This window comes from Lycorma delicatula, chromosome 1, assembly GCF_047948215.1.
Source record: "Lycorma delicatula isolate Av1 chromosome 1, ASM4794821v1, whole genome shotgun sequence".
NCBI lineage: Eukaryota > Metazoa > Arthropoda > Insecta > Hemiptera > Fulgoridae > Lycorma > Lycorma delicatula.
In genome coordinates, this window is record NC_134455.1 from 142857454 (window position 1) to 142874462 (window position 17009).

General features: G+C 28.5%; 1 protein-coding gene across 4 annotated transcripts in view; it reads right to left on the reverse strand.

Moving 5' to 3' along the window:
* Positions 1–1005: 1005 nt before the first annotated feature.
* Positions 1006–17009, reverse strand: part of LOC142323364 (androgen-induced gene 1 protein-like) — an 85865-nt gene continuing 69861 nt past the window's right edge. For all 4 annotated transcript variants that reach the window (XR_012756093.1, XR_012756092.1, XR_012756091.1 and 1 more), the window contains one exon: positions 1006–1898. Coding sequence is in view for 1 of the 4 variants with exons in the window: in XM_075362897.1 (XP_075219012.1) it covers positions 1861–1898 (38 nt within the window). In the remaining 3 variants the exon portion in view is untranslated. The remainder of the gene's footprint in view (positions 1899–17009) is intronic.

Consider the following 17009-nt stretch of genomic DNA (forward strand, 5'->3'; position numbering starts at 1 on the left):
CTCGAAATGGTAGATTGATACAAGGAAAGCATCATCATCCTTATCATAACAGGCCAAAATTTGATGAAAGATGTCCAGGTTCATTTATTTATGCAACATGAGTTTTTTTTTAATTTACTTAGCACAAAAAATTTATGAATTTCAGCTATAATGAATGATTTCATAGGCAGAACCAAGACTAGTAGACCATTTCCCACTTCATCCATATTCCACTCTGTCTTTCAGAACCAAGACATGTTCACACTGAATAATTTTATCAGTTATAACTGATAACATTTCTCTTTGTGTGAAACAGTAGTGTGATCATTTTAAAACTTTTCTATCCACTTATAGGCATTCCAGTTTGCCAACACTGTTCCTGTATTGTGCTAAAAGTCAATAAATTTCAGTCACTGATACACTTTCAGATCACAAAAAACAGATTAATACACACTGGTTTCCTTTGATGCTAGCAGAAAGTGGAGAGGCCATGATTAATACTGCAGTTATAACAACAGAATTAACTTATCAACTTTAAATTTATACACAAATGTTAGTTGGAAATATTTCATAGCACCTACATGCAAAAATGGCAGTATTATCAACAGAAACAAAATGAATATATATTTGGATAATTATAAACTAGTCCATGTGTATTTTTTGTGGTCAACTGTCTGAATGGATGACTATCAGTTACAGTTGAAAATAAAAAAACTTTTTATATACATGAAATAGCATATAGGTTTTCATTGCTAGCCTCTTATAAATGATATTAATATTAAATATCTTAATTTGTATTCATTCAGTAACATTCACAGTATTAATTTTGGTTGAAAATTAAACATTGGATGGGTTTTATTAACGATACACTTTAGTTATAGCACCTGATGGTTAAAGCTTTACTTGAAGCCAACTCGATAATAATGAACAAATAACAGTTAAGATAAACTCAACTGATAATACTGAATTTATCTAAAATACTTTAAGAAGTTTCTGAAAACAAATAAATTAATAGATGAATATTTCTTCTATTATGCTTTATTGATACATACAGGTAATCTTCAAGTTACAATATATTATATGGTTGTCATTTGCATATCTACAAATATAAATAATATACACAATACATGTAAATGTACATATAATAATAAAAATTAAGTATCATTTAATAATAAACAATTAACAAAACAATAAGTTTGTGCGCAACTTTATCAAATATAAGAATATATAAATATGGTACATAATAACAATAATAATGAATAGTTTGATTAAAATCACATTTAAATAAAAAAAAATCAACAAACATATCTGTAACAATTTAACATCATACCCTGAATAACTTTTGAATTACACAATTTTCACAATAGTTTAAGATTGAATATTCCTTATGAAAGACTAAATGCAGTAAAGTGCAAAGAATACTTTGTACTTTGCAAATTTTAATAAAAACGTTGTGCAGGAAGTCAGCCATTATTGCAATTAGTCCATCAAATAGTTAGCATTCACTCTTATGCTAAAAATACTTATTTGTACTAAAAAATGAAAACAAAATAAAGCAATAATGCCAGTAAATAACAATAACAACATTATAACAATAACAATAATTTTAAACTACCCTCACATAGATAAATTGCATTTACCAACCTAACCTAAATTATCTATATAACTAACCTAATCTCTTATCAACAATAAAGCACTTAATTATTTTTTAATTAAAAACAAAAAAAAAAGATTGTTGATAAATACAAATATAACACAGTTACTATTCCCATTATTTCAGTTTAATTATTGCATACTTACTAAAAAATTATATTTAATGTAGAAATAATGCAGTTTGAAGTGATTATGTATTAAGTTCACTTTATTTTGATTTGTCAATGTTTATTTTTTTTTCAAATGTTTCAGTCTCTTGTCTGAACCTGCAACAAAAAATAAAATCAATATGTAAGGATTTTAAATGAAAAATAAATTGACGCAATACTGTATTTTTTTTGTCTTCAGTCATTTGACTGGTTTGATGCAGCTCTCCAAGATTCCCTATCTAGTGCTAGTTGTTTCATTTCAGTATACCCCCTACATCCTACAGCCCTAACAATTTGTTTTACATATTCCAAATGTGGCCTGCCTACACAATTTTTTCCTTCTACCTGTCCTTCCAATATTAAAGCGACTATTCCAGGATGCCTTAGTATGTTGCCTATAAGTCTGTCTCTTCTTTTACCTATATTTTTCCAAATGCTTTTTTCTTCATCTATTTGCCGCAATACCTCTTCTTTGGCACTTTATCCACCCATCTGATTTTTAACATTCTCCTATAGCACCACATTTCAAAAGCTTCTAATCTTTTCTTCTCAGATACTCCGATTGTCGAAGTTTCACTTCCATATAAAGCGACACTCCAAACATATACTTTCAAAAATCTTTTCCTGACATTTAAATTAATTTTTGATGTAAACAAATTATATTTCTTACTGAAGGCTCGTTTCGCTTGTGCTATTCGGCATTTTATATCACTCCTGCTTTGTCCATCTTTAATTCTACTTCCCAAATAACAGAATTCTTCTACCTCCATAATCCTTTCTCCTCCTATTTTCACATTCAGTGGTCCATCATTGTTATTTCTAATACATTTCATTACTTTTGTTTTGTTCTTGTTTATTTTCATGCGATAGTTCTTGCGTAGGACTTCATCTATGCTGTTCATTGTTTCTTCTAAATCCTTTTTACTCTCAACTAGAATTACTATATCATCAGCAAATCGTAGCATCTTTATCTTTTCACCTTGTACTGTTACTCTGAATCTAAATTGTTCTTTAACATCATTAACTGCTAGTTCCATGTAAAGATAAAAAAGTAACGGGGATAGGGAACATCCTTGTCGGACTCCCTTTCTTATTACTGTATGTATAAGGATGATTATCAAATTAAGTATCTATTATGTGTGCTTATATAATTTTTAATGAATAATATCACATCACAAATGACTAAGCAAATATTAAAAATTTGGTTAAATATACAAGAAACATAGAAAGTTACGGTTACAACCTACAAAACTCTTTTCTTTAATTTTGGTGAAATATTCTTACAAAGTTCAGATTTTAAATATGAAAAATTAAAATATCAACAAGTTGGCTCTCACAACTAGATTTCAAAAGGTAAGAGTTAAGAATATAAAATATAACTTGCTCAGGATTATAGTATAGTAATCTGAACAATCATTTTGGAATTATACGATCTCTTTTCTGAAATTAAACTTTACTACATTTTATTTAGTATAATTTTACTTCCTAAGAAAATTAGTAATGCTCTTAATGAAATTAAATTCTCAGGAATGGATTGGTTTTATTACATGAGAAGAATACATAAACATACAGAATAAATTTTATTATGAATTTAGAATTTTTAACTTATTTCTTGTGTATTATAAAATAAAGTTCATCAATTGTAATTATTTTTACTGTGTAATTATTACTACTGATGCTAAAAAACTGTAAGCAATGTATAACTAAAAATCAGCTTGATTTTAACTTCGCCTGCTAATCTTATGAAAAGAACTTTTGTTACTACCAAAGTTTAATTTGACACTTAATGGTTTTAGCATTAATAACTTTGAATAATAATAAAAAAATTAACAATTACTATGTTTTATTTTATCAGGAAAAGAAATGAATGGTATGTTTGTCTATGCCATATGATTAAAAGAACAGCTGTACAAATTTGGGATTACCATTTGATTGTTATTTTGAGAAAATTGTCTCAACCGCATATGCAACAATGAATATCTGATTTTTTGAAGGAAATATGGTGACAGATAGTAAGCAATTTACTTGAATCAGGAAAATGAAATTGTTTTATTACTCTTCAAATGGCATTTAAATTAGTATTGGAAAATAATAAATAGATAACTACACTTGAATTAAAATTACTGAAAATAATTGAAAAACAGAATAAAAAACTACATATTATAAAATAAATTTTATATAGCTGGAATATTGTTTTTTTACAATACTAAAAAATGTTAAAATGGCATCTTAAAATAAGTTCATTCTGTTTGTTTCCAAAAGATCTTTTCACCTGTACTTTTTCAAGTAGGCTGCTGTCTACAGGCCAACTAATCCAATGAGAAAGGATTTGTATGATATACATTACAACTCTAAGTTTAAAAGAGATTCATTTAAAATTCTTTAAAAAATTGTTACCACATTCAATTAAAATGATAAAAGAAATTAATGAATTTTCATGAATTATGTATGAAAATATTTGTGCCATTAGAATGATACTACTTAAAACTTGTGGCATAAAAAATTGTATGGCTTGTCTTTCACTTTTTCAGATAAATATTTATTTACACTTTAAATAAATGTGTGATAATGTAAATATATGCTATAAACCGGGGTTTTCAATTTTAATATTCTACTTGTTAATCTGTATATATATACAAGTAACAACTTGAGAGAGGTTTGAAGTTTACTGGTGTCATCACCTATAAGAAAAAGTCACTGTCACGAGAAGGTTCTTATATTATTAGTCCATATAGTGCTAATATGGCATAAACTTATTCAAGAGTTGCTTCCAGTTCCCTACGATAAATATAATTCATACATTAAATGCATGAAGGTATAAATGATAATATACTTCATAATACATTTGTTAATTTAATAATAATAAGGCAAGCAAGGTAAGACTAGTAATCAGCATTTGATGTTATAACTTTATTGTAGTTATTTCATATAGATCCAAATATGTGCAACAGATATAAAACTGAATATTTTTTTCACTATGAAGTCAGTTTAAGTACACGTGTGTAAAACAAGACCTGAGAAGCAATAAAAATATGATTAGAAAACTGTAAATGCCTAAATGAATAGAATAGAATTGTCCAGTGATGGAGCACCAGCCTGGAGCAGGCTGGTAAAATGAGTGAGATAAAAAAGAGTGGTAAAAAAAGTATTCCATTATTATCATTTCAAAAGTATGGAATCTCCTATCTTAACAACAAATGAAATTTCAATGATATGTTTCTGGTTAGAAAGATATGATAACTAGCTATAAGTATAAGTGGTTCCTCTATCACAGTAATGTTTTCTTCCTATACCAAGAAAATGTTTTTACTTGTAAGAAGTATGGAAGTAAATCAAATGGTTTACTGAGGTCATATAAGACATTGTTATTAAAATATCTGACAGAAATTGGGTTTGCCGATATATTAAATTTTTTATGAAATTTAAATTTTTATTTTGCATTATTTTTAAAAATTCAAATCGGATAATAAATTGAGTCTATGCATATTGAATACCCAAACTTTTTTACACAAAAAAGAACTACAACAGAGACAAATATTAAGTGCAATCTTCCTTTATAATTTTTTTGTTGAAAATAAAACTTATTCAATCTTGTGGTGTATTCGCTTTTGATTTTTTGTACATATTTGTTCAAATTAAATATCTTCATAAGATTTCTAGTAACATGTTTTTTTGACTAGTCAACTTGAAAGCAAAATGCTTTCAGACCCATGTTTACATTTCCTTTTTTCATGACTTCAATCAGAGGAACATGTCTGTGAATTTAAGCTGGAATCTCATAGAACACAGAAATAAATATATACCAGTAAGTATGAGTGTTGTTAAGTTTATATTTGTCTTGTTATTAACCTGGTACAACAAATAAAAAAAAATAAAAAATTGCACAGTCACATTCTTATAAACTAGTTACTACTATAATCAGTACAGTCCACCTTCTTGACCCAACAACAAAACATGGCCAAATAATATCCATCTTTAAACTCAATCCATCCACTCAATTCATTTTACTTTGAATTTGCTATAATTAATATCATGTTAATTAAACATTTGGTTAACATGTGAATCAGAATCTGTGTGAAAAAATATATCAGGGTTTTAAATCTGCGTAACATCTTTTAACTTTGTCTTCCATTAATGAGTCATAAATAAAATGAAAGAGTAGCTCTTACAGTCTTTCCCTACAGGCTTCAACGCAAGCATCTTTAGCCATGTGACACATCCAACCAATAGAAGAATTCATCTTATACTTTAACCAGCATGTCTGGTTATTGCATACACGAAAGCGACAGCTGGTTCAAAATTGTAACTCAAATTAGGTACATCAGTAGATAGTGGAAGTATCCACAAACAAGATCCTTTATAAAACATTTAGGCAACTCCAAAACATAATCCTTTTTGTTCATGAGTTGTCATCTTTACTAGTGGTGCTATCAAGCATTAAGAAAATCAATTTATGGCCATGTGCACAACTAAAACCTGTGCCACAACTAAAACCTATTCTTCCATTCTAGCGTTAAATAAAAAATTTAAACCTCATCCAAGGGATATAACAAATTATCCCCCCTTATTATATTCTTTTTTTATATACCCAGTATAATATTACTAAAATAAACATAACTTTAAATGTAAAGTGAAGTGATGAATATAGAAAATGATACAAATTATTGTCCAACAACAAATTAGAAACAATCAGCAGTCAAAAATAACATCAGTTTTCTGATGACGAAGTATTGTTTTGACTGTTTAACAAGTTTTAGATAAGAAAATATGCAAATTATTTGGTGTTTATTGCATGTTACAAAAAAGTCATTTTAAACCTATAACCAAATTTTACTCCACGCTTTATAACAGTTTCAATCCTTTTAAGATCCTATCTTAAGTGCTTAGATGCTTTTTAAATGCTTATTGAAAAATATTCTGAATTATGTGTAATATATATATATATATATATATAATCACAAAATACTTTAAATATCTATGAACTGAAAAATATTTCAATAATAATTTAAAGGAAAACACCCAACTTAACAATATTTCAAAAAACATAATTGAACTGTATTAAAAAAGAGGTATGGTCAATTTACAGATACAGTCAGCTTCTTTTTGTAGTTATACCAATTTAAGTTCTTAAGCAGAGACTGGAATGTAATTCATATATAAGCTGTTTAAAGTTTTTATTTCAAAATGACCTACGTAAAAAACTGATATATCTTTTCTATATAGCTCTAAACTGTGATACTGATTAACTGCTATTTTCTTCACATTTTCATGAATAAAACTTATATTTTTATATTATCTGGGGTTCAATGTAATTAAATTTGATGTGTACACTTTTAAAAAATTAATGTAAATAAACCAAACAAGTTTTCCCAGCAATGTCTGGTACTCCGTCTTTTCATAGTAACAGGAAAATAAAAATAAAAAATATTTAACTGGCATAAGGTTAATGTACAAGACTACACCTCAACTGGATGTCATCCTCATCTCACTGAGCTGTGGCAGGTTGATTATTGTTTAATTAATACTGTATGTGCTTTTAGTTTTATAATAAAATTGTTATTGCTATTACATCAGCAAATGCAAGGATCTATTCCGTTAATAAGCAAAATTTTCTATTACACTAAAAGTGTAGATTTAGTACGAATTCTTAGAATTATGTACCGTAATATTTCCAATACTTCATACCTAACTAATATTTTAATATGTGTAAATTCACTGAGGAAGCATACATCATTCAAGCAGTTAGGAGAAACCATTTGTTGCTGTGTGCCAATGAATTAGTGAACTATATATGATTTTACAGAAAAAAATTGTGATAAGTAAAACTAGATTTACAGCAGAGCAGGAATTAAAAATGTGCGATAAATTTCAAATTGGTGATTATATGGATGAACAGGAAGTTTATATAGTTTTGTATGGTCTTAATGTAATTTTAAGAATGCTGCTTGTTAACAGAAAAAAAAAATATATATATATATTCGTATGAATGCAATGAAAAAAATCTGTAATTCTACCAATTAACGAACTAGTCAGCTGATAGTTTGAGTATTTGTGAAGTCGACTAATCACATCCATTTCTGTCAAAAAAAAAAATATATATATACATATATACATAAAAAGTCAACCAGGTATAAAAAATATGCTTGTAATATTTAAAGAAAGTAAGCTTTCTTGAATTCTTTCATTAAGATTTAATTAGGCATTAACCCATAAACTGACTACTAACAAACATCTATTATTTTACCAGAATAATCAGCATACATTTTATCACAAAAAAAAAATTATTTTACTTCTGAAATTAAAATTAATCAAAATATTAACATAATTAGTTTATTGAATTGCTTCATTCAGATATTCGTAACAGATAAAAGTATATTGGTTATCAACAATCACTTTTGTACTTCAAGAAAACAAGACTAATATATATTGCATATATAACTTAATGAAGTAAATGTACTTTAAAATGTAAAAATCAGAAATTTATATTTTCACATATACTTTGGCTTTTTCAATTAAAATGAGGTATACAATTACATACAATGAAATTTTATAGTAATAAAACAGACGCTTCAAAATGATTGTTAGCAAATTATGTTGACAAAAATACTTATTGATGACTTAGGTACAATGTAGTATATCAAAAATACTGTAACTCTTAAGATATAAATGGACTCATGATTAGTTACAGCTCCAGTTTTTATTCCAAAAGTAAAATACTAACAGTTAATGTAAATTCTGTTCAAAGTGTCAAGTTATGTTCTAATTAGAGAAATAACTGATCAAATTTATTTATAAAACAATGAAATAATACTGATCCAATAAATTCAAAATCATGAAAATGTAATTAAAAAGGTTGTTATGAAATATAAAACTTTAAATAAAATATTTTTATAAAATACATAACGTTGTGTACCTCAATCCACACTATTAATTTCATTCAGTGATTTATAAAACAATTTAAAAAAATTTATTGCTTACTTTATCAATTCTAAAAATTTCAATTTTTTATAGTTAGCCCAAATTATAACTGACCGACTACCACCAACTTATTAACTGTTAACTTGAAGCCAACTTCAAAAAGTGTGTGCTTTTTAAAAAATCAATTTTATTTTAAACTTTTTATAACTCTGTTTTTCTTAAAATATGAACTAATTTAGAAAAAAAGAAACTGCTAGCAAGAAAAAGAGTAATCCACAAGAAACATTAAAGTAGAAAAATCTTGACTAAGAAAAGAAAAACGAATAGGAAAAGAAACAAAGATAAACACTGTAATGTAAAGAGACTGTTACCCAGCATAAGTTAAGGCAGCTCTCTTGAAAGTTTAATATTTATTTCTCTATTTTTGAATAGAGATTTCATTTCAGGCTTGATAAAATTATGTTACAAAAATCTATCCAATCTAACTGAGAAATGACAATGAAAAACAAAAAAAAAATCTTCAACTCATTAACATGACCACCAAAGAAATATCAAAAAAAAAGATCATCAAAATCGGTGAATATGATAAGAGATAAGGCTTGAATAGATATAAAAAATATATACAAAGTAAAAATGCCTTCTTTTTCTGAAGTCAGTTAATAATTAATTAACAATTTTACAAATCATTAGTAGTTTTATTGAAAAATAATAAAATACAGTACGCATGCAGTTCAAAATGTAATTAAACAGGTTGTTATGAAAATACTGCTTTACCAAGTAATTACATTCCTTCAACATTGTAATCAGTATTATTTTTACAAATTTTTACAACATTGTAATCAGGGGTTGAACACTGCGTGCGGCCAGTGGGACAAGCTTCCTAGTCAGAAAAAAAAACTAAAAACTTATGGAATAAAAAACAGTTCTATAAAAACATACTTGTTGAAATTAAGAGTAATTTTTAACTCACCACCTTATCCATTTTAATTCAAAGCCTATATAATCTTTTCTTGTCTACATGTCAATTTTTATAAAATAATTAAAAAAAGGTGAACTTTTTAATAACATCTTATAAATTTGATAAAAGAAATACTGTACTCTTAAGAACTGACAGATTTTATATAATATTTTATCATAAATTTTGGGTAAATTAAATATGTCTTTCTCTGTAGCATGTTATTAAATCACAAATCCATCTATTTAACCATAAAAGGAAGCAGCAATATTTCTGGTCATGTCTGAGAAGGAAAAATCACCTGACTAATGTAATATTGACAACCTGTGGAGGACACACATATAAAAATTGAATTATTTATAATATTTCATGTTAATATACATAAAAGCATATTTATCAGTACTAAGAAGGTTCAATTGATATGTGTGGTGGGGATAGACTGCTGCAGTTTCTTTCAACCTACCTTATACAATATACTATCGAATTATTAAGAAAAAGAATTCTGAATCTACAGTAATAAACATTGTGAACAAGTTTTCTAATTTTTAGGCTTTATACATGTTAGATTTATTGAATGAAATGAGTAGTGGATTGAGGTACACATTATGTATTTTGTAAAAATATTTTATTTAAAGTGAATATTTTATAAAAAGTGACAATGTAATGCAAGTTTAGCATGTCCTAAAAAAGTGTTTAAATCATTAAAAAGCACATATTACCCATATTTCTTTCACTCTTCAATGTGATAAACTGAATTCTAATTTTCAACAAATTTCAAACTAAACAATTTTACTACTATAACATAGGAAACTTTAATTAATTACTTTATGAAACTTGAGTAATTGGTACTACTATTTTCTTTTGGTAAAATAAAAATGTTCAGACCCTTAATGAATCCTTGTTCATATAATACTAATGAGAATGTTGAAAAAAGTAAAATATTAGTATATGGTAATAAATAATAAAATAAGAATAAGCAAAATGCTCTTGGTAGGAACGCAATATAAATAAAGATTAAATTGAAATATAATTCACTATATCGATTGCTAGTAAGCAAAATAAATTATTATTACTACACTTTATTTTTACTACATTTTAACATCCATTTTTTAATTGCTAAAACAATCATAACCAAATTACTGTGAGAATGCAATACTATTATGCTTTAACTCTGTATACTGTTAGTCTTGTAATTATTCCAAGAAAAAATTAATTATCAAACAAAATTACATGACACATCCTAGAATTGAGTGTCATAATTTAATGGTTGGAGGTGAATTAATACACGGCAGGAAATTCATGAAATTGACATAGCTATTCCCAAAAATAACAAAATATCATGCCAGGTTTATTAGGCAAATTGAAGAGACAAGTGATTTCCTACTGCCTTCTTCACATAGCCAAAAATACTGCTGTTTATCAGCATGCTAAGCTCCCAAAACATAGGAAGATTTTTTCTCTATAAGCAATCCCTTTACACTGTTTACCACAGGGACTGGCTGTAAAATGAAGATTACTGTCAAACAAAGAAATCCTGACCAATGTCACTTGTCCCTCAGATCCTTAACACGCATCACAATCATAAGAAAAACTGGGACAGATAGTGTAAGTGAACAAATTTCCTTTATGTTGGAAAAATTTACATGACTTCTTATCAAATTATACTCAACCAAATTTGGTAAGTTGAATTTTCAAATTATGAATTTTGCTTTAATTATCTAAATCAATTAAATCACTATTGTACAGAATGGTGCAAATTATCAAAATGTTTGTTCTTTTGAATCATAATATCTAAAAAAAAACAAGTGTTCTACACATTATTCATAATTTTCAGATGAAAAGTGCAGCTGTAAAGAGATTAATTAGCAGAAGCCTCTTCACATTTGCATGTATCTATATATCTTATTTTTTGTCAAAGTCTTAACAGATTAAAGTGTTTTTTATTTCTCCATCTTAATTTTTGAAAACTTATACAGATGTTAACATATGAATTAATTATTGAAGAAACAAAAACAAAGAGAGGAAAGTAAGGATAAATAACTAAAAGCCTTCTGGAAACATGTGAGAGCTGTTTTTTTTTCAACCTCCGATGGGCTATAAAAAAATCACATTGACATAACAAAATGATTTTATTACTAAAAGTTGGGTGGTATCTAACTTATTTTTCTACATAATCGCCAGAACAATTGAGGCATTTGTCATATGGTGACACCAGCTTTCTGAGCCCTCTTCAAACAAGCTTGCTGCCAGTGAAGTAAGAGGCACGTCTTGACATCCTCCTGAAGTTCTTTGTTGATGGCAAGGTGTTGTTCACCCAACAATGACTTCAATTCTTGAAAGAAGTGAAAATTGCTAGGTGCTAGATCTGGACTATGCGGTGGATGGTTGAAAACTTCCCACTTGAATTGTTTGACGTCTTGTGTCATGTTGTCACAGTGCGGTTGTGGATCAAAACCATGCTGGATGAGAGCATGCCTCTTTGTTTGTTCTGCATCACTCTGTGGAGGCGACAAAGATTCAAAATAAACTTCATTTGTTATTGTTGTCTTCTGCTCCATAAAGTCCACCAAAAAGACACCTTTATGGTCCCAAAAAACTGTAGGCATTGTTTTCCTGTTGTTCAGTGTCTGAATTTTTTCGACTTGCTTGGAGAAGAAATGTACATCCATTGCTTAGACTGTTCTTTGGTTTCTGGATTGTCATACTTGATCCAAGTCTCATCGCCAATAATGATAGACTTCAAAAACTTCTCCCCCTCGTTATCGAAATGCATGAGACACATTAAGGCTGATGCCATTGGCTGCGTTTTGTGATAGTCACTCATCATTTTTGGGATCCAACGTGCAAATAGTTTCTGGTATCCTAGGTCTTTAGTCACAGTTGTGTTCAGAGAAGACCTCAAAATTTCTCGGATTTCTGCAGAAAGTTCACTTATCATAAACCACTGTTAGTCACAGATAAAATCATCAACATGCTCAACCAGGTGTACAGTAGTGAGTAGTGACAGATTTGCTTCCTAGCCCACTTTTATTATGGACATCTACGTTCACACTTCTTTAAATTTCCTACACCATTTCCCATACAATATCATCACTCATAAAGTTTTCACCATATATTAGGCTCATTCTGCAATGGATTTCAGCAGTGCTACATACTTCTGCTTGCAGAAAACGTATCACACTTGGCGGGAGCATTGATCGTAGCAGCCATGTTTAATTGCCCGTAGCTTGGTACAGACTGAAGAAATGAAACCAGCAATGGCAGAGGTTGGCGGTGGAGGATGTCGCAATCGCACGATGTGCAGACCTGGCTTTATTACTTATCTCTTTGTTTACTTAGATGCATAATTGAAGGTTGATAAAAAAATGGCCCTGTATAATTTCCTACTTCATTTGTTCCTCTAGAGTATGGGAACTATACTTAATCCACTAAAAACGGGTTAATGATTTAGACCTATTTTCAGTTTTAACTTGATAAACAGTTACACAATTCTGGTTTCATCAAAGTGCTAAAACTACAAAAATGAGCATGACATAATTCTCTATGAAAGGCTAATGAATTTCGTTAACTCTCAGGTTAATTTTGCAATTGGCTAGCAAGATAACTTCTAATTGGTGGCTTCTAATTAACTCATGCTAACTTTTTCTTGTGAGTTTTACATGCCTTAACATAGTACACCCTAGTGCTTCACAATAGTTGAAGAGTTATCATTCTAATAGTAGAAATTTTGAAGCATATCAGAAATGAAAAAGTTTTAAAAAATGTATCAAGGACAAGAGTCCATAGAAAGAAGATTGTTTAGTTTTCCAAAACAAAGTAAACATTCATCTTCATGATCCACATCCAAGTTCCTTATGTAAGGATAATAATCAATGCTTAATTTAAAAAGTTATTTTTCCTAAAATAAAGGAACCTTTTCTGTTCCTTAACCTAAAATAATTAAATTGGCTTATATATGTGATGAACTTAACAGTTAACGATCACGGTTTTATAGTTTTCTTTCTCAAACATGATTAGACTTAATAAATAACTGTAATGCATTTAATTAATCCTAAATTTGTAATAGTATTACTACTGAATTGTATATTTTTTCAGTAAACATAACATTAGTTTTTATAAATTGTATCTGCTGTCTTCAACTGTTAAATCAATTGACATATTTATCTTTTTCATACAGTTTTTAAGATATATAACAGACATTTAGCTGTGTATTTTTTGTGGTAAAATTTATTTACTGCAATATAATTATTAATATAAAAATTAATTATTATTAAAAATAGTTATAAATTTTTAAAAAATTAATTATATAAAAAAAAATTTATGGTAGCTTTAAGCTTTAGTCAATACAAAATCATTAATATAAAAACTATAGCTTTTTCCAGTTTTTTAAAAACTGAAAAAGCATATAAACACAGTATTTTCTAAAAAAACTTAAAATTTATTGGAGACATTATCGTAACGTTTGATGAGTAATTGATATTATATAAAGCATATCACATCAAAAAAAAAATCATATAAATAACATACAACTGACAATAGTAAGCTGATGTCAGAATAGTCGATAAATTTAAATGTTTAAAATAGCTGAGTTCAACTAAAATTTAATACTATCATATTTTCTATCTATATGAAATTTGTAACTATTACAAGTTAAAAAAGTGCACCCTTTCTAAAACTTTCAGTACATGGTCTAAATTTAGAATATTTTTTTTTTTTACACAAATGATATTAATAAATCATAATTTATTATAAACTAGCAACCCTGTCGCAGCTTCACCTGTAGTTATGTGGTAACTTGCATTTTTCATCACAGTCAGGATTCACTTTGATCACACTTCCATCTAACCAGGGAGCTCTGCTCCTTAGATTCACCTGGTCTTCATTAAACTCATGCTTGTGAAAATAATAATGATAAATAAAAATTAAAGCCTATTCAGTTTATAAACAATATCAGTGTATTGTAATTTCTTAAAAATACTGGTTATTGCTAGTTATCTTCCTTTGTAAGGGAAAAATGTATTTTGTCCAATTCTTAGTGTTATCCTACAAACACCATTAGGAGAAGGTGACACCATACTTTGTTTCTCTTCTTTTTTTTAATTTTATGTTTTTTAGTCAGGCAGATGCAGCCAGTTATGTTGCACATACAGTAACAAAAGGGCTGTGTTGCTGACATCACGGTGTGCCATACACCATCACACCTCTTATAAAATTGATATTCAAGAAACCTAAAAATGGTTTTTAGATATTTATTTGAAGAGAATTTGCTAGCCCAAATTTACTTAATATCTTGTTTAAATAGTCAGAAATGGTAAAATTTGAAATTCTTCAACATTTTTACCTTTCTTCACCTCTTTCAAGTTTGAATTCAAACAAAATCTAGACATTGGTTAGTTCACATGAAGATAACTCACCAAAAGTCAAATTGATACTTCAATTTGTTATCAAGAAATTAAAACAATTCAAAAATACTTTAAAGTGTGGATTTTAAAAAATTTAGAAATTGATTTTTAAATATTCACATGTGGATCAAACACATCAAAAATCAAGTTGATACTTCATGTGCTATAGAGAAATAAAAAAAAATAATAAATTTCATTGTAACTCCATTTTAAACCTTTAAACTAGTAATTTCAAAAAATCCTTTTGCAGCATGCACTTACACCATTAGAAGAACTTGTATTCAAATTTTCACCAACTTATCTTCAGTATTTTTTGCTGGGCATTGATTATGAATCACTCACGACATGTTGTTTTATATACTATATATATGTCATAGGCGAATTGAAATATAAGGCTTATTGTAAAGAGTGTCGTCATTTTGCAATGTGCCCGGCAAATTGGAAAACTACTTAGCAATTTCTAATCAGCCTGATTTTTTCAGGCTTATTATAATGAGTCCAAGGCTAATTAAAAAATGTGCAGTTTGCTCAAACAGCCGGGTTTCATCCAAGCTTTTTACAATAAACCCACGGTAGTGAAGGCTTATTAAAAGTAAGAAGGTAAAAAAACTATGCTAACTAGTGCTTACTTCAGTGAACTTTTGAATTAGATGTCAATTACTAAGGTAAGAAAGAGGTAATTTAAAAACTACGAAACAATAATTTTTTAAAGGAATTATCCTTATTATTAAACAAAATTTATGTAATAACTTATTATTGTTCTCATAAACAGGTTGTTAAAATGAATAGTAAACCAAACTATACTTAAATTATAAAACAATAATGTTTTTAAGGAATTATCATCATTATTAATTAGTAATCTGTAGCTGTCAACTTTAGCTTTATTCTCATTTATTTTCACATGGTGAACCCTTACAACAGTTCTATGAATACAGTTGATTGGCCTTCTTACATCCATCCTTTTTTGTTTGACACTTAGTTTTTGTTACTGAGCATTTACAACTGCTATACCCCTGGCCACCAAACTTCGATTCATTCGCTGCAGCTTCATGAACAGATATATATTTTTCTGGGATGTCTTCAAGGATTTGTGCACAGGAAATCTGGAAGTTACATCTAGCAAACCATGTTTTAATAATGCCACTTTTTGTTTCAATCTGGTAAAAATTATTTTCCACCTTAAGAATTTTTCCAATTAAATTTGGACAATCTAAAGGACCATGGTGAACGTTTGGAACATTTAACAAAACAGCCTCCAACTACAACAGGTTTCAATTTATTCCCAGTATTTCAATCATTTTTTCTACTGCTCTCTTCTGCCTTTGTGTGCTTTTTGATGCTCATTTATTATTTTTTCTTGTCTTTTGCAAACATCACAGTGATAATCGGCATTATTCTCCTCAACGCTTGAGGCAACGCTTTGACAAGTTGCATGAATTTTCATAGAACATGAAGAGCACGATGCAGATGATGTTTCATTCAAACTGTGTGAACAAATAGAACACATCTCTTTTTCCAAGTTAGCGACTTGATTTTCTTCCCCTTCCTGTGTGATTTCTGTTTCCTTATCATCCTCTCTAAACCGTTCCAAAATACCGTTTTCTAATACTGTTGGAAATTCATTGAACCTATTCCTAACTTTGGTCTGTCTCAAAAAGTGCTGTGTACAGACTTCATCCTATGACTCTATGTTTTGAGGAGATTTTTTGCCACTGAACAAAATGACACCATGCAATCTAATCTAAACTTCCACTGTCATCCATCCAAGGTAGTAACATTTTCACTATCCTAGTTGCAACGCTTTACGCTCCCTTGTGACTGTGGATGCCATGGTCTTCCGTGGACTGTTTTCCAATTAGGCCACATAGCTGAAAATTCCTTGATCACATTGGCAGTAATTCATGCCCATTGTTGTTCTGCAAAATGTGAGGTGCAGCAAAGTAGAAATATTTT